Source organism: Micromys minutus (genome assembly GCF_963924665.1).
Source record: "Micromys minutus genome assembly, chromosome: 1".
Classification (NCBI taxonomy): Eukaryota; Metazoa; Chordata; class Mammalia; order Rodentia; family Muridae; genus Micromys; species Micromys minutus.
This window is the reverse complement of record NC_137969.1, coordinates 132,573,373-132,598,125: the sequence shown is the minus strand read 5'-3', so window position 1 is coordinate 132,598,125 and position 24,753 is coordinate 132,573,373. Positions and strand designations below refer to the sequence as shown.

The 24,753-nt window shown below is 48.5% G+C and overlaps 1 protein-coding gene across 3 annotated transcripts in view; it reads right to left on the bottom strand.

The window, feature by feature from the left end:
* Positions 1–24,753, bottom strand: part of CRACD (capping protein inhibiting regulator of actin dynamics) — a gene marked incomplete at both ends in the record, with an annotated part of 95,594 nt that overhangs the window by 4,816 nt on the left and 66,025 nt on the right. Inside the window, 6 exons of one of the 3 annotated variants that reach the window (XM_080924935.1) lie at positions 4,885–7,714; positions 9,060–9,242; positions 12,089–12,157; positions 14,623–14,787; positions 20,533–20,554; positions 22,619–22,716. In XM_080924935.1, the coding sequence (XP_080781061.1) occupies positions 4,885–7,714; positions 9,060–9,242; positions 12,089–12,157; positions 14,623–14,787; positions 20,533–20,554; positions 22,619–22,716 (3,367 nt within the window). Of the gene's footprint in view, positions 1–4,884; positions 7,715–9,059; positions 9,243–12,088; positions 12,158–14,622; positions 14,788–20,532; positions 20,555–22,618; positions 22,755–24,753 lie in introns of those variants that run through there. The other 2 variants (XM_080924933.1, XM_080924934.1) reach the window with 2 other exon arrangements.

Here is a 24,753-nt window from a genome sequence, read left to right as displayed (position 1 = left end):
GGGAAAAGGAGGAGGAGGAGGAGCAGCAGCAGGAGGAGGAGCAGGAGGGGGAGCAGGAGGAGGAGGAGAAGCAGCAGCAGCAGGAGGAGGAGAAAAGGGGACCCCAGATTATGAGAGAGGCTTCCTTAGAAGCAGGAGGCAGGGATTGGATCCAGCTATGAACAGCGGCGTCCACTCCAAGGGGAGCCCAGTATCGGAAACGTATCACTATCAGACTTTCAGTCTAGATCACAGAGGGGGTGCACTGCCCTTGTCTATGAAGCAGGTAGACAGAGTCCTGCCATTTCTATACAAGGCATTGAAGATGGCAAAGCCACCCATGCCAAGGACCTGCCCATGCTATGACGGGGCAGCTCACTCTCCACGGCATTTTTCTTGCCATCTACCTCCTAAAAACAAACCAAAAACGAATACACAATTATTTTTAAAGGGAAAACAAAGAAGTTTGTATTTCCTGAGAACTGCACTTTGAGTAGTGTGTGGTTAGGGATCATATTTCTCAAAGATAGATGTTCTATTGCTCTAATGGGGTGCCTTGGACTGGATTTTAAAGAGTAAATGTAAAGGCTTAGTAGGTCTGACTTACAGGACCAAGAACAGGACATTAAAACTGGATTTCTGTTTGAGCCTCAGTCAAGGATTCTCCCAAGGCTTGTGACAAAATAATCACCTGGTCACATATTCCAAAGTCAGGGCCACCTACTAGGGACTGGACCATGAAACAGCCAGTTTCCACTGAGATTTGGAAAAACTGAGGTGGCTGCCGAAGTCTAGACGTTGTCTGGATGTACCACTGTCCTAGCACAGCCTCTAGAGGACAGATGCCTTTATGAGTCAGACATCTTCAAATTGGCTGGATGCCTCAGAATTCGTAAGACACTTCACCCGGCTAAAGAAGTATGAGCATTTCAAATTGTCGACTTTTAAAGATTTATTTTATTTTGAATTGTGTGTGTTTGTGTGTTTGTGTGTGTGTGTGTGTGTGTATACACACATGAGTACAGGTGTCCACAGAGGACAGAGGCATTGGATCCTCCTGGAACTGGAATTGTAAGTGGTTGTGAACTGCCCAACAAGGGTGCTTGCAGTTGAACTCTGGTCTGAGTCAGAACACTGTAAGATCTTAACCACTGAGCCATCTCTCCAGTCCCTATTCATCTCCATGTAAGTCTCTGAATAATGATGAACACCCAGGCTGATACAGACACCTACACTCAGCCCACATTACCAAAGGTTGTATGTATCTAAGGTTAAAAAAAAAACTTTTTTTTTCATACAAAGCCTCACTTTATTGCACTGCCTATTCTGAAACTACCTATGTAGACGAGGCTAGCCTTGAACTCACACAGAGCTGCCTGCCTGTCTCCCAAAGTGCTGGAATTAAAGGTGTGTGCCCACTGCTGCGCCTGGCCTGAGTTAAGAACCTTGAGAAAGAGTATGCACAGGAGAGGCTGTGCGGGCTTTATCCTCACTTTTAGCATTCTGGAAGATTCTATAATGAGGTAAATATTTGGAAGAGCCTCCCTCCTTTAAACTACACGACTCTTTAGATGAGAGGTAGGTGGTGTAAGAAGTTAGTTTACTATTTATTAATAATTAAGCATCAAAAACTAGCAGGGGTAACAAGGGCTTTGCCTGCCATTTTAGAAAGAAATCAGATCTGACGAGAAATGAGCCAACAGATAAAGAGTGACACCATAGTTTGCAAAGCAGACACACCGTCCCTGCTGGACCTTGCTTGATGTGTAGGTTTTAGCTAATGGTGGCTCTACAGGTATACAATCAGAAAATTGTTGCAGTCTATGCTTAAAGATTTTTAGTCTGATGGGGTGTTCCAAGACATTTGGTCAGCTCTGGCCTAGAGCTAAAAGCTAGTGAAACTCCACCAAAGAGAGGCAAGCTGTCTTTGCTTTCACGCTAGCCTATTTGTTCCTTTGTATCTGAGGCAGGGGCTCACTAGCCAGGGCTGCTCCCTGTGAGTGCACTGGGAGTTCTTGACCGCTGAGCCAGCGCTGGCTGGCCTGGAAATGGCTGTGTCGACCAGGCTCAGCTCTAACTGAGGGACTCTCTGTCTTCCTCTGCTCCCCAAGCACAGGGATCAATGGCATCTATGCCGAAGGGACTCAGCTTGAATGTGGCCATGGCTCTAGCAGGCCTCACCATTCCCCCCACTGCCTCTGCCCTGCTGTTAGGTTGCATTCCTAAAGCTACCCAAGGCCCATTCCCTTACTGGGCCACTTCCTCCTCCTGAGGCTGACTCCCAAGGTCTAGCTACCCAAGTATTGAAGTCAAGCAATTAAAAGGCCCCCTTGGCTCACCTAATTAACATGCCCAATTAAAATGAAACATATCATCGTAACACAGGTTTCCCCCCCCTTTACCTTTATAAATTATCATTTATATAAACATCCCATGTTCCATACCTGTCTCCTCTCTCTCCAGAGGCAGTCCTTTTGTCCTCTGGGACAAATATTCCTGCCCCCTCTCTCTTGTTCCCTCCCCCTTCTCCCTTGTCCTCTGTTTCATGTCCTTCTCCCTTATTCCCTGCCCTCTGTCCCCCTGGGACAAATAATTCCCCTCTATGCTAAGAACATGGTCTTGAGGTCCTGAGCCACCACACCCAGCCTATTTAATTTGGAGTCTGACAAACCAATATCTGAACACCGGGAGAGAAGACAGGGGTGGCAAATAGTTTTGGAGAGAAAAATGACAAGAATCAAAGAGGCATCTCCAAGAGAAATGAGCTTTTTCTTCATGGGGAGGAGACGTGGCTGACAGAGCACCTTAGGCTGAGAGACTTTGCAGACACAAGAGCTAATGACGCAGAGGCTATCGTTCAAGCGACAAAGGAGCTCACCCACCAGACAGCAGTCAGCACAGACAAGAATGCACAGGCTACAACCAGCATCTCACGCCCACCCAGGAAAACAAGTCGGGCAGATACACCATTTGGAGAGGACTGCGCTTTGCGGATGTACTGCTATCTTTCAGTAAGTTTGCCAAAATGGCAAACAAGGGAAAAAAAGGAGAAGCACCCTATATATGTTCTCTGGGCCAGTTAGAAAACATGGAGCTGCTCCTTTGGCGCATCTGTAAGATAGGTGATACAGTAGACATTAAGGGGACAGATACTGTTAAGAAGGCATGCCTCATAAATGGTACCTTAGTGAAACTGGAGAGTCTACACTGTTATTATGCTGTCTGCACTGCTGTAAGGGAGAAACTTAAGAGCAAGAATTTTCTGTTTCTTTTTTCAAGACATGGTCTCTCTGTGTAGCCCTGGCTGCCTCAGACTCAGAGATCCACCTGCCTCTGACTATTGAAGGCTGAAATTAAAGGTGTGTGCCACTTCTGGGGCTTGCCCTAGGTGACTCCATTTTGGGCTCCATTTTGGGTGCAAATGCAGAAGCAGGATGACTCTGCATCGCATGCATTTAGATGTCCCTAGTTTGGCAGTTACCCATGAAGCAGACTGACACACTTTTTCCTGAAAGCAAAGGACCCACCTGGAAACGGATCAGCAGTAGCTTAGAACATATGGGTATTATTAAAACCAGCTTAGGCCAAGCCTGAGGATTTATAGGACAGAACACACGGAAGAAGGACCCAGCCTGCTCACCTGTACCCCACAAAGACACCAACCCCTTTCCACAGCTCCATGGTCCTTCACCTACAGCTGTTTCTACAGCTGGACTCAACCCTAAGGTCTGAGGCCTCATTTAACTGGAACCTGGCTTCCCCTGATCCCCCAGCAGTAGTGTGTGTGTGTGTGTGTGTGTGTGTGTTGTTCATGAAGGTCAGAAGAGGGTAATGGATCCCCTGGAACTGTAGTTATGAAGAGGTGTGAGGTGCCATGCTGGGTATCAAACCACGGTCCTCTGTAAAGGCAACAAGTGCTCTTAACCACAGAGTCATTTCTTCAGCCCCTCCTACTGACTTTATTATTGTTTTATTATCTGGTTACCCTCTGACCCCGTGTTAGCTCTGTGCCTCCAATAAGTCCTCTCTGGATTCCCGAAACCCTGCTGAGGGTTAACATTTAATAGGTACTCCATGACACAGGTCCATGTACGAGCATGTGTGCATGCACACGTGTGCATTTATTTTATAAAGTGTAATGTGTGATGTGAGATTTAGTGTTAATTATTAAGATTGGGAAGAGTGAACTTAGTTTGCCAATGGTCAACCATCAAGGAAAATAGAGACAACTTGGAAATGGCTAGCAATGAAACTGGTTGGTGTAGCTTGTGATTTTACTGCTATTCGATCAGTTCTGACACTGCAGAAAGACCTAACCTTGTCCACTTGCAGTTTCTGGAACACACATGGCACAGTACTCGAGGGGCTTCCATGACGGTTAACCAAACTAACACTTCTCAAGGAAGCAAAAAACCACTCTACACCTAAACAAACTGCCTGGCCACGATCCAAACTTTGTCTCTAGGAAACAAAGTTTAAGCAGTCTTAAAAGGCACAAAAGCCAATTTAGCGGCTTCCAATGTTTAGTAGAATAAAGAGGCAGCCAGCTCCGATGTTTCTGCATAGGAAGTCTGCAGTGTGGGGAAATGATCATTAAACTGTGTTTCACCTAGCACAGCGGAACTCGGAAGTCCACCTTTCTGCCGCTACTACCCAGACAAGAAGGGCAAACACTGGTCTAGGAAATGCTGCTTTTAATCATCTCTGCAGACTTCTTCAAAAATAGTTAACAATGTCTGCGTTAACTGGGACCACATTCCAATTCAAAGAATGTATAAAATGTAAAAGGACTGATCTGGGGGCAAACGTGTTCCTAAGGAAGGTGTTTCCAGAGCCAGCACCCCGCGGCTCCCTCTCAGTTCCCTCCCCACCAAATGAAACCACATTTTCTCGGCAGCCACACACCTTTTCTACCTGTTTCAGGAGTTAGGGAAGGTCTCTCTTGCTGGCTGGATGGCAGAGGCGGGGAATCTGGCTTCTTTTCTGGCACATCTTTCTCGCCCCTCTTCTGCCCCTTCGGCTCCTCCAGCAGTGATGGTGAGGGTGCCCGTTTGTCACCGCCCTCCTGGTTCTCCTTGGTAGTCTCGCTAGGCTCAGAGTCGGAGGAGGAGGAGTCGAGCTTCCCAGATCGCCTTGTGAGTAGCTCTACAATGTGGGGTCTGCTCATTTTGGAGAGTGGGGACGAAGGTGGAGTCTGGCTAGCAGGCTTGGGAGCCAGGGCCGGCTTCTGCATGGGTGGCATTTTGCTTGCTGCCTTGTCTTGCGCTGGAGCTGGGGTCTGGCCAGAATGGACTACAGCAATATGATGACCGCTAGAATGGCTTTCAGCAGAGTCCCTTCGAGGGGTTGGGGCTGGCTTTCTCTCCTGGGGAAGGGACGGGCCATGTTTGAGGAACGTGGCTTCAGGCGTTCTCTCTCCAGGGGCGCTCCCAGTTGTGGGGGTGGCTCCATCCACGCTGTCTCCAGTGCTGCTGTGCCTCTTTTTCTTCTTCTGTTCGGCCTGCTGGTCACTGTGGAAGCGCAAGGAGTAGTTGGTCCTTCTCAGTTTTATCCCAAAGGGCGAGGCCTTTTCCTCACCTCCTGGCACCGCAGGGTCTGGCTTTCCTACGTCACTTGTAGTCTCGTTGTCCAAAGTGGCCGTGGACTCCGTGCGGGACGCAGCTTTCTGCGGAGAAGGCAGGCCTGGAACGAGGAAAGATGGAAGGTCTTTGGCAAATTTGCATCCGTCAGTGGTGTCTGGTGGTTCCTGGCTTACCTCTTGCTTCTCCAGGCTCTTGGGCTCGGGAGCCGCTGCAGGTAGAGGTTGGGGTGCTGTGTCTTCGCTGGGCGCTAGCTCCGGCTTTTTCCTTATGCTCTCTCCGTCCGGGCTATGTTTGAAGGTCTCTGCGCCGCTGTCCGAGAATTTCTGCCAGGCAGGCATGATGGAGAACTTGGCGTTGACTGGCGGCGTCCTGCGTACGTTCCCTCGGGAATCGCACCGCGCTCGGGGCGCTGGCTCGTCCCCGGCTCTGGCCGGCTCTCTGTCGCCACGCTGGTCGCCCTCCGAGTTCTTCAGGATTCTGGATCGGATGGAAGCCCACTCGGCTAGCGCGGCCGCATTGCTCGGTGACTCTGGGGCAGGCCTGGATTTCCCGCCGCCCGCCCTGGGCTCCACCGTGGGGACGTCCACCGGGCGCTTTTCTTCTGACAGGCCCAGGAGGGACTTGCACGCCGTGTCCTTGATCTGGCTCAGGTTGACCGCCGGGCCGCAGAGCTGCGCCCCCGTGACCAGAATGGCCGTGTGTGGGATGCTCAGCGCAGAGGGCAAGGCGTGCGTGGCGGCACCGCCGGACGCCGGCGGTTCCTGGGCCGCTGGGGCCAGGCTCGCGTCCTTGGCGGGCGTCACCGGGCTCAGGTTGACTTTGGGGAAGAGAATCTGCCTACTCCCGGAGGATACCTGGAACGTGTAGGGCCGGGGCATGGTCTGCCGCTCGTCCACCTCCTGCCACCGGAGCTCCTCCACCTTTCGGTCGATGTCTGCAGCGGTAGCTTTCTGCTCTTCCGTTCCTTCCATCTGTCTTTCCTGCGGCTGGGGATTGTCTGCCTGAGCGGCTTCTTTCCCTTCCATGTCGACACCACCGCAGTGCGCGCCCAAGTCCCCGCTCTGCTCAGCCGGCTCGTGGGCTCTCTGCTCCTCGGCGATGTCTCTCTGCCATGCGGATGCCAGGTCTTCTCGTTCCCCGGGCTTCTCGAGGTCCAGCTGCAGTGGGCTTTGCTGGCCAGCGTCGTCCGTTATCCAACACCTGCTCTCCCTTCCTGGACTCTGCGGGCCTTCCTCCACCAGAGGCTCTGGTGCCTCCTTTTCCTGATCTTTCAACTCTTCCATGCGCTTGGCCTCCTCCTCCTCCTCCTCCTTCTCCTCCTCCTCCTCCTCCTTCTGCAGCATCCTCTTGGCCTCCTCCTCCTGAGCACGCTGCCTCTCGGCCTCGCTCTGCCTAGGTTCCTCCTCTTGTCTTTCAGCCTCGCGCTGCCTCAGTTTCTCTTGCTTCTCAGCCTCTCGCTGCCTTAGTTCCTCCTCTTGCCTCTGGGCTTCGCTCTGTTTCAGCTTCTCCTGCCTCTCGGCATCTTCGCGTTGCTTTAGTTCCTCCTCTTTCCTTTTAGCTTCCCGCTGCCTCAGTTCCTCCTCTTGCCTCTCAGCCTCGCGCAGTCTCTGTTCCTCCTCTTGCCTCTCGGCTTCCCGTTGTCTCAGTTCTTCCTCTTGCCTCTCGGCCTCGCTCTGCCTCAGTTTCTCCGTCTGCCTCTCGGCCTCTTCTTGCTCACACCTGCGCTCTTCTGCCTCCTGGCCGGTGGGATCGTCGGTTTCCCCCAGCTCTTGCTCTGCACAGCGCTGTTCCTCCAGACCAGACTGCTGCCCTTCCTCTGAAGGTGCCTGCCCTGTCTGTAGCAACAGGCCCACCTCTTCGCCCCGCTCCTCTTCCTCCTCCAGCAGCTCCTGTCTGAGGCTCTCCTCCCAGAGCCTCCTCTCCAGTGCCTGCCTTCTCTGCTCTTCCAGGCGCCTCTTCTCAGCGGCTTCGGCTTTTTGCCTTTTGCACTTGGCTTCAAGTTCCCGCCAATACTCCTCCTGTAGTCTCTTCTCTTCGTGGGATTCCAGAGGTTCTGGTTCCTCTCCGTGGCAAATGTGTTTGTCTTCTCCTAGCTGTCCGTTCTGGTCCAGGGACGACTGACTCTCAAAGCTGCCTGGTTCATTCTGTCGGTCCTGATGTGGGAAAAGGAAGCACAATTAGCCATTTCCCACACCGCCCAAACTAAGGTCCCAGCCACAGCGCTGGTGATTCTCAGCCACAGCGCAGGCGTTCTGAGTATAGACTCAGCATTCCCTGCCTGCAGCGGCCCATGACGTTTAAGCCTCGTTTGTCACCCTGACTGGACTTCGAATCACCATGGAAATGCACCTGTGGGTGTTTCTAGAACAGCGTAAGAGAGGTAGAGAAGGCCCAGAATAAATGTGGATAATTGGGGTGAGAGGGAGAAAGCAAATTGAGCGCCATCTTTTGTCTGTTTGGCGGCTCTGTGCACAACGCTGCTGCCTCACACTCTTCCTGCTATGACTTCTGGGACAAGATCGACTGCACGCCCAAACTGTTGGGCAAAATACCCCCGCATGAGTTGCTTTTGTCTGAAATTTGTCACAGCAATGACAGTGATAACTAATATATCCATCCCCTTTATCAAAGGTTTCCCTCCCACCGGTGTAGTTGCCTAAGAGCAAACTAAGGGCAACTGAATCTCCGGAAACAATGTTTCTAACTTGTTACTGTTGTAAATCTTTTTACCATTCCTAATTTAGGAATTATACTTTATTGTATGTGTGTATTATATTAAGCATGGGGTAAAGTAGTATATAAAGGGCCTTCAAATGTTTTTCTTTCCAGGTGAATTCAGGCATTGGTCATACAAAGCAAGAGGAGTGGAGGGAACAGAGAAAAGAATATATTTTGTTTTGCCCTCTAGCTCCTCCATTTGCCATTTCCAAATTTATTTCTCTTAGTTTGGGTTAATAAAAGGAAAGACAATAACCTGGTATTAGGAAGATGAGCAACAAAAAGAGGGGGGGGGGATTTGGATTTCATTGTCATCCCCTGAAGTTTGTGGCTTAGAAGTCCAAACCCTAAAAAATTCCTCAGTTAAGCAGAGCTGGTCTGCTTTTTTGATACAACACCCGAGGCATCTGGCACCCTCTATAGGCAACACCCCGAACTGGTCCTCCGTGGGCCATGGAGGGTATGTGGGCTGCCTGATCCCTGTGAACTCTGAACACTCAAGCCCCTGATAGGGAGAGAACCAGAACTTACTATGGCTCTCTTTACTGCAGCACAGCACCAAAGGTAGAATTAGGGCCGGGCTAACAAGGGCATCTGCCTCACCTGCTCGGATGCTCTACACACCTGGGCAAGCCACCTGTGCTTCCTTGCCTCACCTGCTCAGAGCTCTACACACCTGGGCAAGCCACCTGTGCTTCCTCACCTCACCTCCTCAGAGCTCTACACACCTGGGCAAGCCACCTGTGCTTCCTCACCTCACCTCCTCAGAGCTCTACACACCTGGGCAAGCCACCTGTGCTTCCTCGACACCCTCTGGTTTTTTGGCTTAACAGAGAGTTTGTGCTTGGCAGCACTGTTGTCCAGGCGAGCGATGGCCAGGGGGATGGCATCGAGGTTGACACTTTCAATGGTACCAGCAGAAGAGAATTGCCTTTTTGGCCGAGACGGTTTAACCGGAGCAACCTACAGTACAGATTAAGATATAAAAAGTCAGCATGGATCAGAACACGTCCCAGAGAGGATCCAACAAAGGAAGTCCCCACTGGGCTCCGTTTGCCAGGCTTAGCCCAAGCAATTTTTTTTTTAATGAGTCAAAGTCGATCCACAATACAAATTTTTGAAAAACCACAGCCAGTTCCTAACTAGCTTCTGAGGTGGGAGAAAGCCGGGAGTTTCTTTTGCTTGTAGAGGATAAAGGGGCACAGAAGGGGCCAGGGAAACAGGCAAGGACACCGCACCCGTGGACATGGGGACAACTCTAACACGTCTCAGCGGTTATTTAAAAAGAGCAGGGACGGAGCAGGGAGAAGGCAATGGGAGAGGGTCTGGGGGGAGGGAGTTAGAGGAACAGGGGGTGGGTATGATTAAGATATGGATGCACCTAGGAAACTGTCAGAGAATATGAATAGTGTTGAAATTTTAAAAAAAGTTTTTGACATGCTCACTCAAAAGTCGTAGACCGCGGAGGATACCAAAAATCTAATGAAGTGCTTAGGTAAAAAAATCACCAAGTGGCAGAAACATGAATGACCCAAGGGTAAGGGTCAGTCCTGAAAGGAAACTGGGAGAAACTGCAGTTCTGTGATAAAGACAATTCACTAGGAGATCACTTCGCACGCCAGCGTGGAGGCACACTTGTAATCTTAGTATTTGGGGGATAGAGACAGGAGAATCAGGAAGCTGGTTCTCACCTTGGCTATGTATTGAATTCCAGGCCTGCCTGGACTACTCGAGACTCTTATCTGAAGAAATAATTTAAGGGGCTGGAGAGATGGTTCAACCGTAAAGACCTGGGTTCACATCCCAGCACCCACATGGTGGCTCACGACCATCCATAACTCTGCTTCTAGGAGATCTAAGACCCTAGGAGATTCTGACCTACACGGGCACCAGGCGGGCACCAGGCATTCATATACACACAGGCAAAACACCCATAAACAAAACATAAATAAATCTTTACAAAAAAAGACCAAAGCGGTAGACAAACTGCACACATCTAGAGAACATGCTGGCCATGACCCAGCCTCCATCTCAGGGGATGATGACAGGGAAGCCACACCGTTACTTCGAGAAGTAGACATGTGTGTCAAAGGCGCCCATGCCAGTGTCCAGCAGGGGGCGCTCACCGCTCTTTCAGTGTCTCACTACTAGCTCTGTGCACAAAGGCCAGCACTGGACAGGGCCAGGCTTGTGAACTGTGCACCGTGGTTATGTGTAGAGTCCCTGAGGTTTGCATTTTTGCACTTACCTTTCAGACCTATTCACAAAGATGAAGAAGACAATTCTAACCAGCCAAAATTAATCAGCACACACAAATTCACCGATTAACAAGTACGGGACAAATTGGCCTTGCAGCTTTCAGCGGTTTATGATTCCTTTTATAACAGATGAATTAAGCACTTATTCCCATTCCCGAAGAGGTACATGGGGTGTGGGGTGGGGAATAACAGAGCCTCTGTCACAGACTGAGGTCAGGGCAGGGCACCCAAAGCTGAGGTCTCAGTGTTAGGCTTTGTTTCTAGACATCCCCACAGAATCTCATCTCTGTCTGTGTGACAGTACTGTTCAGAGCCACCCCCTCACGGGTACAGAGCTGGACAACATCACTCTTTAGTTTCATCTCTGTCTGTGTGACAGTACTGTTCAGAGCCACCCCCTCACGGGTACAGAGCTGGACAACATCACTCTTTAGTTTCTTCAGAGCGTTTTTTAAAAATTTTATTTATATGAGCACACCAGAAGAGGGCATCAGATCCCATTACAGATGGTTGTGAGCCACCATGTGGTTGCTGGGATTTGAACTCAGGACCTCTGGAAGAGCAGTCAGTGCTCTTAACCGCTGAGCCATCTCTCCGGCCTGAGATGAAGAGAAACCCGGCTCCTACAGGACGGATGCTCTGGGTAAAGGGTCATGACTCCTCAGACTGCAGGTAAAATCCCAAGGCCATCGGGGAGGAAAATGGCTGCAGGTAAGCAAGCCTGAGGACCTGAGTTCAGATCCCATCACCCATGTAAAAAGCAGGGCATGGCCATTTATGTGTCTGTAACCCAAGCTGTGGAGGACAGAGACAGCAGGAACACTGGGGCTGGTCACAATCTTCACTCCTGGTTCAGTGAGAAGGCCCCGTCTCCAGAAACTAACAGAGAGAGTGAGCGAGACTTTGGACATGTCTCTATGCATATGCATGAGCACACCCACCCATCCACCACACAGACACTCTCACACCCACTCTTACACACACACACAAGCTCACACACATATGCACACTTACCCCACACATACACTCTCTCTCACACACACTGACACACACTCACCCACATATACATATACACACACACTCTCACACCCTCATACACACACAAGTTAATAATAAAGGGGATATTTAAAGTGAGTGTGTATAAAAGCAAAGCAAGGTAAGGTGGGGGTTGGGATTTGTCCCTTGCGTTTGTACACAGTAGAAGACTCTTCCTAACAGTCTTAAGTACCTGCAGGCATTCTAGAGTACCCTTCTCAGTGGATTAACGGTGTCTTGAAGGGCAGAATGCATTTGCATTTAGGGAAACTATCCCTGTCTAAAACTCCCAAGGCATTATGGGAGTATGGCTGTTCTTTGGAGCAAGGCTCAGGAGTCTAGCAGTTGTGTTGCCATGGAAACAGATGCTTTAACCTCTACCACTGGTTGCTCTGGTTTATGAACAGAAAATGAAACAGGGGATTTATATATATATATATTTCCATATATATATAAATTTCCATATATATATATATGAAAATAAAAGACTAAATAAAAAAGCTCAAACCCCATTACCTTCTCTTCCATGTCACTTCCGACTTCGGGCAGATTCAGAGGACTTGAGGAACTTGGTGTATCACTGGACTAGAAAAGAAAAGAGCACTTGGAGTTAAACGTGGGGACAGGAAGTGCTGGGCAAACAACCTGCACAGTCTATGCCTGATCGGGGTGGCCTCCTGCTCCACACAGAGGGACATCTGCCCTCCTGTAACCAACAGGAGACACTGAAAATATCTGTGCCATGGAGGGGCACACTTCTCCATTTCCTGACTTCAGCAGGTCTCCTACCTGATCAGTTCCCAGACTTAAGCTCTCAGGCTTCCTTTCAAGGCTTGAGAGACTCTGAGCAGCTACTTGGCAGCCACCTCACCGGGAAATGGGGCCATGTCACCCAGAGCTTAAACCCCGGAGCTTTTAGCTTTGGGGCTTGCTGGGAGCCTTCTTCCTGCCTTTTACCCCTGAGACTCCTGTGCAGACAAAAGATCCTCCTGGAGCCAGATGCAAAGGACTGGACTACGTGAAAGACCAGGGAGGGAAAGCCGAGGGAGACACACCAGGCTCGAGCTGGGAACATCCCCAGGTGACAGACACCTTTAAGATGGGGCCCACTTTCCTTCAGACTTGTGCCGGTGTGTCAGCTTGCCCAGTCCACTCTATGTTACGTATTTTAGAAGGTGCTTAGACCCATAAATAAATTTGTGAGATGAATTAATGGGTAGGTGCAGACCTGATGTTTAGTTCCCAAAACCTATAAGGCAGCAGAGGTAAAAGAGCAATATTCTTATGAACCATATTCTGAATTGCAGACATGTGCCATGCATGGTTTGCAAACAAATTAAAATTAAGAACATACGTCAGCTCCAGACACTTCCTTGCTTCCATTATTATTCAGAAATAATTCAAAATTCAAAACAGGACCCCTCCTTTTCCGGGTTTCCAGCGCCCGGCCCTGGCATCTGCGCCCTCCTCAGTATCCAGCCGGCCACACTTGACCAGCTTCTTGGTCTTTTCAGGATCAGCCTACCTTCTTCTGCGTCTTTGTGTTTAGCTCATTCCTGTTCCTAGAATATTCTTCCATCTTGCCCCAAGGCCACATCTAAAAAATATCCAACCTCTCTCGAACCAAGTTACTTACTGTCTGGTTCTCAGCAGGCAGCATTTTGTCTGATCTGAAACGATTCTCTTTACTTGCAAGGTGACTCGTATACTCTGTGGCATTTTCTCATTAGGATGTAAACCAGCAGAGTCCCTCCCGTGACAAATCTCTCTCATCTCTATACACCCACACCTAAGATAAGGTCCGCTGAACAAAGAGCCTCCCTCTTTCCCGAGGCCACAGCACCTCCTGCTGTGAAATCATAAGCGGTGTGGCAAGGACATTCTTCAGTCCCCACAAATTCTGTGTTAAAGCAGTGCTGCTGCTGAGCCAGAAACTGGACCAGTCGGGAAGAGCATTTTAAAATCCATGAGGAAGGTGAGACACTGGTTCCTGTTTCACACACCATCCATGGGTCAGCACGGGGGTGCCGGGGTCATCATGGCCTGGTCTCAGCCGGAGGTGGCAGGATAAGCTGGCCCTCTTCCCTGAAAAGTGTTTGTCTTGGTTCCTACTCTTCGGACATATTGGCTGATAATAGTTATGTTTTAATAACAAACATCTATGTTCTGGAAGTCGGATAGACAAGTACAGAAAACACTTTTAGAAAGACTCAAAAGTCCACCTGTTGGTAGAGAAGCCCAGACTCGGACTATCCAGAAGACTTCCATGCCCTTTCTCCTACTTCCCTTCCCCTGCTGGAAGAACTCAGAATCCAGGATCTATTCAAAGCACTCCCTGAAGAGTGTTAACACACCAAATTCAGACGGTGGTGAGGTGCTGGAATGTGACTTTCCACACTGAGGGGACTTCAAGCTGGCCCGTGTCACCATGTCACTGGAACCCCACTGCTTCCTTTTCCATTTCTCTTAAATTAGTCTAATTGGACAAATGGTGGACAGTGCTACTCAGCTGGTATAGTCTCCAAGCCCCTGGAGACAGGTGGAACATGTGGTTTTAGATACAAAGAAGCCAACATTTACATACAAAGAAGCCAACACTTAGAGGAGTGGAAACAATTTTACAAGAACAGATACAGACGGGAGCTACACTTAGGGAAGTGTAGCAGACCTTTGGGGCAGAGGGAGACCAGTTAAGAGCTCCCCACCCCCACCCCCAGTCCAGAAACAGCTTATCTACCCAAGCCTCAAAGGATGTATAGCGCATTTGCAAAGGGCCTGTATCTTCCTCCTCCCCACCTTTCTCATTGGTCCTCAGTATCCCCCAGGCCACAATGCAGGCATCATTAAAAAAAAAAAAAAAAAAAAAAAAAAAAAAAAAAAAAAAAAAAACCAAAAACAAAAAAACCAAAAAACCAAAAACTTCTCCCCACCTAGTTCTCTCCACAGTCCCTCCAGAGTGGATTGCAGGGTCATCAGATGTCACCTGTCCACAGCCCCACATCCTATTCTCTGGCTTATCAGACTCAAAATTGCCCCCGGAGAAGACTTACTTTGTTCTCCGTGTCTGAGAGGACAATATCCTGCTGAGTCACAATCTCCATGGGACTGGTGAGGACGAAGTCCTCCTCTGAGCTAGCGTCTGCACTGCCTGCCTTCTTCATGGGAATGGTGTTCGATGGCCGCTGCCCAAACTTGATATTCTTGCCCAACTGTCGCTGGGGAGAGACAAAAGGAAAGCATTCTGAAACAGCAAAGGCACGCTCAGCCATGACTAGGTGCCCCCGGCATAGTCAGGAAGCAGCAAGGGAGAGAGGCATGCTGGGCTGCTGTCTAGATACACCGCCATGCCAAGGAGCCTCGAAGCACTCTTCTGCTGTTTCCATCTTAAGAGCCGTAAGCTTTTAAAACTCCAGTCACCCCTTATATGGAAACAATGACAGTGTTCAGTAAGTACTGGAATCACATTTCAGAACCAAGGTTGGAAATAGGTGTTTTTAAGTTTTTGGACCCATCTATAAATCTCGAATATTTTCCATGTGGGAAGAAATTATACAGAAGACATAGATACATGAAAGGCAGGACCCATGGGGGGAAACCAAGACTCTTAGGGTGGGCGCAACATGAACCCCATAGCCACTTCTGGATGGACACATTCCCTGGTGAGTTTTTAGACTTCTTCACCTGGCTTGTGAATGCCATGTCAAAGCCACATGCTCGGGTCACAGTGGGTCACAGCTGAGGTGAAGAAGGTCCCAGGTTCAGCAAGACTTTCCTTCATAATGTTGAAATCACATCAGGGATGGGAATGGGCCATTTTTCTTTCTTTGCTACAATTACATATCATGAAATAGGGGCCACAAGGAGACTGGGGTGGGGACAGGGAGTAAAGGGCCACAGAAGGACTGGAGACTGGCAAGTGAGAATGGAAGGAGCAGCTAGCTGAAGGAAAGGCGAGGAGGAGGCTGTAAACAGCAATCTAGACATTAGAGTAGACAAGAGCCATATTTAAAATGGAAAACCGACTCCAGATGTGGCCAGCATCTTCTGGGGGGGCGTAAACTACCCTCTATCCCTCCTCCCCCGCTAACAATCGCTGCTCTAGATCGACATCCATATATGGCTCAAATGTAGTTTGACATTTAGCTTTAGCCTGGCTGAGAGTTCTAACAGAGCCTCCAGTACGAGATTTAGCATCTGCTCCTACCCTGTGCTGGTTAGTTGTCCTGAGCTTAACACAAACTAGAGGAACCTGGAAAGAGGGAATCTCAAATTCCTCCATCAGATGGGGCTGTAGGCACATCTGCACGGGAGGGTGTGTTTCCTTCCAGCCCACTGTGGGCAGAGCCACCGCTGGGCAGGTAGTTCTGGGCTCCATAAGAAAGGTAGATAAGTTGGAACCACTTAAGCAGTCTTCCTCCACGGTCTTCAGTTCCTGCTTTGAGATATTACTCTGGCTTTCCCTTGGGAATGGACCATGACCTGTTTGATGAAATAAACACTTTTCTCCCAAGTTACTTCTGGTCAGTGTTTTATCAAAGCAACTGGAAAGCTAGCTAGGACAAACCCATTCACTTTGCAAAACCTAGTCCAAGTTCCTGCAGGGAGAGGTGACTGGCTCGAGCTCATGGGAAGGCTGAGGGCCCCAAAGGCATCTGAGCCCAGGTCTTCCAAACTAACATCCAGGGTTATGGCCAGTGTACATCACATCAGCTCTCATAAATCTTCCTCTTGCAGGGACGTTACATAAAGAGATGAGGTGGCAATTTTAATGTTTCTCCAGAGATCCTTGGCAAAAGAATCCCTTGAGGGAAATGTCTCCTGTCCCTTAGAACTCAATGGGACCAAGTCCACCCATGGTCAGCAAGCCCACTCCCCTACCCAGGGCTTGCCCATGAGCAGTGGAATGTAGCCGGAGATGAGCCCCGGGGACTCCCCTAGATGCGCAGCGAACTCCACTCCCAGCATGCCAGGTCAGGAGCAAGGGCTGGCGCTCAGTCCGCTGAGATTTCAGCCTGCGCCCAGCCCCTGGCCGAACAGGAAAAAGTGCACACCAAAAGCCCCCATTCAGCCAGGGAAGGAAAGCTTCAAGCAACCCCCAAAAGTTTTCAGGTTGCTGAAAACAGGACGTCTCCCAAAACCAAGTCTAGCAGGAACCGGAAGTTAGTATCTGCTCGAAGCAGGTCATAAGAAGCACAGTTAGAACAGCCCATGGAGTCAGACAAGAGGACACGGGGTCACAGCCACAGGCCTGGCTCAGTCCGCTGCCCTGGGGGAAGAGTGTGGGAACATGGGTGAAGAGGATAGGGCGCTTTCTGTGGCCTCCCAATCCAACCTTTCCTAGGAATGTGGGTTATGAGCCTAAAACGGTTCATCTCCTTGCACTGGGCGAACTCCCATTGGCAGAGTCTTTCTGGTTACCAGTGCTCCGGATGAGGTGAAGTGGGTGGGTTCTCTTCTGAGACAGCATCTTGCTAAGGTAGCCTTGGAGTCTTGATCCCCCTACCTGCACCCCCCTGAAAGTGGGAGTTACAAGCATTTTGCCACTTGTCAGAGTTTTCCTTCCATTTCAATTGATGAATTAGGACTGGATGTCTTCGTGGACTATTGTGAAATTTAATATGTGTGCACAGTACATACAGTACATATGCCAGGTGGCTGGCACATCCATCACTGCACACATTTGCTACTTCTTTGTGTTGGGAATGTTCAAAGTTGCCCTTTTCTAGCTATAGTGAAATACACTATACATCATTGACCAGTTACCGTATTGTGTTATAGAACACTACAATTTTATTGTCTTCCTAACTGTAATGGGACCATGGACCAACAGAGATGGAAACCATATCTTATACCTCCACTGGGACACCCAAAATGCACTTGCTGGCATCACAGTTTACTGTCACGTACTTTTTTGCCATCGTCACAAATACGTGACTTTACATCCCCAGGGCTCCTTTCTGGATACGTTTTCTGGCTAGTGTCGATGCTTAAGAGACAGGAAAGGATGTATCAAAGCACAGTCACAGCCCAGGTAGAAATAAAGTCCAATGACAAGATGGCCGCTGTGGCTACAAATGGGGAGGGAAAAGGCAGGCGAAGACGATGGGTAAGGAGGGGGTGGTAGAGATGGGAAATGGTGGTAGAGATAAGAAATGGAGATAAGGGGCTGGAGAGATGGCTCAGCGGTTAAGAGCACTGACTGCTCTTCCAGAGGTCCTGAGTTCAATTCCCAGCAACCACATGGTGACTCACAACCATCTGTAGTGGGATCTGTTGCCCTCTTCTGGTGTGTCTGACAGCTACAGTGCACTCACATATATAGAATAAATAAATCTTTAAAAAAGCTTAAAAAAAAAGAAATGAAGATAAAAAGGTCAAAAGGGGGATGGGAAGGTGTGGCAGTGACAACAAATGTGGAACAACAAAGAGGGTGAAGTGGATCCCAAGGACAGTGCGTTCGGCAGCTGGGGACCCGGGGGACAGAAGAGAGGAAGAGAGCGGGAAGGAGAGCATGCAATGATGCCTATGTATTTATCCTGGAGAAATAAATAATGCTCCTGCTATTGAGAATGACAATGTGCTCTTTAGTATAAAGGTTGACTTGAAATTTTCCATAGGAGGGCTGGAGCTATGGCTCAGTGGTTAAGAGTGCTGACTACTCTTCCAGAGGTCCTGAGTTCAATTCCCAGTAACCACATGGTGGCTCACAACCATCTGTATGGGATCTGATGCCCTCTTCTGGTATGTCTGACAGCTACAATGTACTTATATATAAGCATATTAATATATATGCATAGAAATTCCCCAGAGGAAACAGACTTGGGCTGGTGGCTGGGGACCCAAAGGAGAAGAACTTTGGCAGTGGTGATAGGTACTGGGAACAGGGCTGGTCTCTGTTGTGTGATTTTTGGGTGAGAGCTGGTGGGTAAAGGTTGGGCCAGGGCCTGGTGCCCAGTGCCCTATGTGTTTGAGCCTCTGGTGGTCAAGAACCCGTCTTTCACATCCTGCCACATGCCCTCCTCCAAATCTCCCTTAGGTGACTCAAAGGAGACTGGAATACCGTGACATTTTCTAAGATGTATCGGCAGCTAACAGATTACTCTTGAAATCCATCCGATAATTTGAGGTGTCATTGCCTTCAGTTGCTCAGCATTTAGGCATCATCAGGAAGGGATCCATGGCAGATGTGAGCAATTACTGAAAACTAGGCTGTTACAAGCTGGCCCTGAAGTTTAGCTCACCCACAAGCTCTGTCTTTGCCCAAGTCACAGTTATAAAGGAGAGGAGAGTGGAAATCGGCTAATGTGTTGCTAGTGGCTATGAATGGAGCTACTGTTGCAACTGGAATGTGAGCAGAAAGAAACTATATTTTATTCACTGAGTTTGGGCCATTTTGTGGTATGAAATGCTTGGGGATGATGCTGCAGGAACGCATCCATATTCATGAGGTTGGACGCTGTGGCGTGGAAATGCCAAGAACATTGTATTCTGCAGCTTTTTGCACTGTCTGTGTTTAGAATATTCTGCAGCCATTCCCCCCCCCAACCCTGCCTGTAAGCGCAGGCCACAGAGGGGGAAGTGGCACTGTCTTTTTGAGCAAACTGCAGACCCTTCCATCACCCAAGTGAATTCTTTTTCCAACGAAATAAAAAAAGAGCTTATGGATTCAGACACCTGTTCTAGGAAGCGTTGGCCAAGAGCTGGTGTTTATTCTTTCTGCCCTTGACAGCTGGAATCCTTAAGCCAAATCCAGTTCAGTGGGAGATATGAGGCTACTAAGAATGGGGGGGGGGGAGTACCCAATCCCCAGCAAATAATCTGTGGTACAAATGACATAGCCATTTTCTGACTAAAGTGTGATACAATCTGCTAGTCATCTACAGGCACAGAATGGGCCACCCCTAGTTTCACCAGCAGCTGGTACATACATCCCAGCCGGGACTGACCCTAAATGGAGAGGCTCTTTCCCTGATCTGTGCTTCCAGGGTGGCTGTATAGGTAACGCCAAGGTCACGGAAGCACAAATATAACCGAGCGCTGAGCTCATACAGTCACGGTGGACAGCAGCAGTGATGTCATACAGACCTGAGACTTTAAGACCCGGAGGAGCCTTCAGCTTGCCCATCACATGAGCCCCCTTATTGTTCAAGTGGGGGAAGTAGGAGTCACCAAGATTCAATAAGTACTTGGCCCAGGGTCATATGACCACATGGAGACAGAGGCCTGGCACAGACTCTTCAGTCTTGTTCTCCTTCTTCCTTTCAAATGGAATTCATCCTACTGGCTGTGGATCAAATGACTTAGGTACCAGAACCTCCAAAAGGACCATACTGTTTCAGCCCCTAAAACTAAACGTTCGTTAAAGTTAGTTCTCATGGCACATTTCATACTCAGAAAAGTGTTGCCATGATATAGTGATATTACCCAAGACAGGGCTGGTTCATTGTGCTGCATGCCATATATGTCAGGGGAGCCAGGCACCTGTGGGTGCGCTGACAGTTCTAGATGCTATGACGTAAGTGGGCACTAGGGGGCAATCTTTCCAAATGCAAATACCTTTCCGAGCGCGCTCATGAGTTCTAAATGACTGTTGGTCAGATAGTTTCTTAAACACTTTTTGTTGTTGTTGTTGTTAAATGGCACTCTAGAGAATTTTATTATAAGAGAATATTTAGATAATTGTGGCTAGCCATCTACCCAGGACATTCACTGTCAAATAGACCTTATCCATCCCTTTTCCCTTGAAACAAAACAAAGCATCAAACGAAGACATACACAATGACAATTCTGGACATAAAAACACACATGCCTCTGACACAGCTAAACTCATTCCATGCTGGAGCCTGCGAGGAGGCGGTCTCGTGTGCTTCCTACGGAGCGTCAACATCAGCATAACGCTGTCGTGGGAAATGCAAAGCATTCATGCAAGTGTATGAAGTCACTAGATTTGGGGGACTTACCAGGAACATACTGCTTAGTCGACTGAAAAATAAAAAACAGTCTCTTGGGAGTGATTCAGTTAAACCTTTATGTCACTTAAAAAAAAATTCCATTTGCTCTGCCCACGGTTCCCATTCCCCACCTTGAAGAGCAAAGGGCCTTTGATATTTCCAAAGTTCATCACTATAGGGACCAAAGGAGGCTCCGGAGTCCGGGGGCAAAAGCAAAAATTAGGCAGACCTTGTATGGCTGGGACACCACTCATTTTGCTCACCCCCCCTTGTAGAAATCAAATTGTCACTTCAGGAAAGTCGGTGGCTTTACACTTGATCAATTATGAGGTCGGATTACTTAAAACTATACCTTCATGCTAAAATAAATCAGTGATTCATATATTTGATTGAGTTTCTAGTTTTTTTTTTTTCTTTTTGCAATACTGCACAATTGCATGCAGTGTTTAACACTTAAACCCACTTTTTAAAAGCAGGAGTAGTATGTGGTAAATGTTCCAGAGCAGATCATTAACATCGACAGGCCATGATCTACCCTTTAAAGAATTTCTCGAAAAGCCTGTAAAATACAGCTATTTCATACACTCGGTTCTGCACACCACTCCCTTTAGTAAAGGAATGCGGTAGGCCAGGGGCCCAGAACCTATCAGTAATCAAAAGACTGGAGAAGAAAAAAACTAGGTTGATGCTTTCCCTGACTACTGTCCTCCCTCTTCAATGTGTGTGTGTGAAAAGTGACAGCTTGCTTCTTCTGAGTCTCAGAGTGCCAGGCCACAGCCAGCAGGGACAAAAAAGGAATTCTGCTCAGAAGTGCTGGGGTTTGCAAGCCAGGCTGGGCTGGCTGTGTGGGCAGGAACCTGGTTTTGGTTGGGTGGTGGCTGCAGGTATAAAGATCTAGGCAAGCTTGGGTGTGGTTCCAGGATGTTGGCTACTTCCTGGTTTCTCATAGCTCACCTTGCACTGAAAGCATGACCATAGGTCATAAAATATACAACTTGTGCCCAGTAGAAACAAGAACAGGTGAAAAGAATAGAAAAGTTACTTTTGAGTGTAATGCTTTTTTGCATCAGTCAGATCTTGGGCCACTGCTGTTTCTTTCTTTTGCGTTGTTTTCTTCCCATCAGTTCCTTGATCATACATTCATTGCCGTAGACAGTCAGATGGGACTCAGTAACTCAGAGCCCTCTGTTCAAAGTCTACGACAGGGTTCTCAACCTTTTTAATGCTGTGATTCCTTCATACAGTCCCTCAGGTTGTGGTGACCCCCAACCAAAATAATTATTCCTGTTGCTACTTCAAAACTGCAACTTTGCTACTGTTTTGAATCATAATGTAAACATCTGATATGCAACCCCTGTGAAAGAGGTCGCTCAACCACCACCCCCCCCCGAGGGGTCGTGACCCACAGGTTGAGAACCACCTCGGTCTAGGTGGTCTCCAGGTACTCACACCTCAGAGAAGTTGCTCGCCCTCGAGTTGTTTCCTGGTAAAGGAAATGCTTCTGAGCAACGGCACAGCTCTACATAATGATGGTTTTTGTTCTTTTCCTTAACCTTTCCCGGACCCATTCTTTTAACCACACTTAACTGCTTTACCACAGTCACCAGCTAAGTCAACGTCAAGAAGACTACCTGCTCTGCAGGGACAAAGGGGTTGTGTGGCTGGCTCCCAGAGTCTTGCCTCTGGCCGCCTCATGCTGGAGACTCATAAAATGGAAGTGTGCAGTGCAGACTCTGGGTAGCAGCTCACATAACTTCATGGTTAGGAGCTCCCCCTCCCACCCCCACGAAAGCCTTGTAGCTCCTCTTAGGGACGTGTTCTCACGTCCAGCCAATCAGGAAGCAACAACTGGAGGAGAGGACCGAAGACAAGCACAGGGGTGGGGGTGGGGGCAACCATGCTGAGTGTGCTTCTCCCAGGGGAACTGAAAAGAAATCACAGCTTTTTTTCCTGAAGTGACCCCTCCCCCTTCCCCCTCCTCCTCTCCCCCTTCTCCCCACCTTCACTCAGGACCAGCCAGGGACTCTTGCACTACCCCCCACAGAGGATGGGGTGGGGTGGGCTCCTCTGGTCCTCCAGTCTCCAGCTGCCTTACCTGAAGAGTTTTGACTTTGCCCAGGATGTTGTCCTGTGACATTGCTTGAACTGTCTGCTCACTGTCTGCTCCCCCATCAGGGATAAAAATACTGTCATGGGAGAAAGCCCGCGCTCCCATAGAATAGTCGAAGGACCTGGAATGCAAACCACGTGCTTCATTTTATTAGGATGATAAATGTCTTCTCCAGATTCACTTTTCTGTCCTCCCTCTATCCCCTCCCGACTTAAAGGGTTCCACCCACATCTCTTAGCCTATTCGGGAAGTCCTTCCGCGAAGCAAAGCCACCGTCCTACAGAGGGTTGACAAGGAGCTGGGTAGATGAAAGGTTCCCATGGAAATGGGAGAATGTGGCCCCAACAATCTTTCTCAGAACCATTCCCAGCGAGAACTTGGAGCAAGGTATTTGTTTGTAGAACCAATGGGGCTGAGTTTCTGACCGGAGGAACTGCCCAGCTGAGCTGTGACTATCGAGTTAGTTCCAGAAAGTCTTGCTAACTAGTATTTATGAAGTCATGCACTGATCTAAAGGACTATGAAGAGCGTTCGCTTTCAGTCAGTGCAGATATACAGAGCAAAGGCTTTGGAAGAAGGGACTATCAATGTTTGAAAAATATGTCCAAGGGGAAGAAACCCATGTTCAAGCCATTTGATGGGTTTTTCGTAGTTCATCAAAAACTGCCATGCTTTAGTTGTGGTTTTAGATCAAGGCTCCAAGTGTTGTAAAATTGGTCCCCATTGTACTAGCAGTAGGGAGTACTAAAACCTTTAAGAGGTGTGTGTGTGTGTGTGTGTGTGTGTGTGTGTGTGTGTGTGTGTGTGGTGGGATCATCGTGGACAGTGTCCTCAGTAGGAATTGATGCAATTCCCATGAGACCACTGTTCTCATGCTCTAGTGGATAAGTGAGACGAGAGAGCCAAGCCCTCCCCACACTGTCTCCCCCTCCCCCAGGTGAGGCATACAGTGAGAAGCATCCACTTCTGGCTTATCTCTATCCTGCTGTGATACCACCCACCATGACACATGTAATGACCAGGGCCAGCACTGTGGGTTGTCAGTTTCCCAAACTGCATCACATTTTTCTATCTGTGCCCAGCCCTCAAGGAATTCCGGCGATTTTTGTCACAGTCATGAACACAGATGTTCAGGGCCAAAAGACTTGAGTGAGAGTCCATATGAACTTAGGCAAGAACAAGAAGCCACGTAACCTCTAGTGTGATGGGACCTCACCAGAGTGTGGCCATCTCCTTAGTCCTTGCAGTGTCAAAGTTGAAACAGCAGAGTGACCGACTGATTAAAATCCCATGCCAGCCAGCTGCTGTATCTTGGTCAGCTAAGAACAGAGGGATGGGAGAGGAAGACAGCTGCCAGAAAGGCTGGTGTGTACAAAGGCTGGAGATTCCAAAGTGGAATAATGGTTCTGCCTTCGGGAGAACCACAGGCCCTCCAGAGCAGCAGCTTGCTTTGTCAACTGGGGCACATTATTGTTTTTGGAAGTATGAAGTGAAATGAAACCTCTCACCACCTCCTAATCCAAAGAAATGGTGATGCTAATATCCATGCAGGTTAAACAAAACAAAACAAAACAAAAGACCAAAAAGAAAACCTTCCAGGCCTGCCCAATGACGTGACGTCATGGAGTAAAGTTTTCAATCAATGGTACTAAACTGTCCCATATTTTCTGTCATTAAAAAAAGATTTGAATTGGAGAGATGGCTCAGTGGTTAAGAACACTGACTACTCTTCCAGAGGTCCTGAGTTCAATTCCCACCAACCACGTGGAGGCTCACAACCATATAAAATAAATAAATCTTTTTTAAAAAAGATTTATTTATTTATTTCATATATGTGAGTACACTGTAGCTGTCTTCAGACACACCAGAAGGCACCAGATCTCATTACAGATGGTTGTGAGCCAACATGTGGTTGCTGGGAATTGAACTCAGGACCTCTGGAAGAGCAGTCAATGCTCTTAGCCATTGACACATCTCTCCAACCCCCATATTTTCTGTCTTAAGTTCAAACTTTTGACCATAGTTTAGATGAGAGAAGAGCCAATTTATTTCTACACGGTCTATTAAAATTTTTATTTAAATTTTTTTAGTGTGTATATGTGCAAGTGCATGTGTGTATA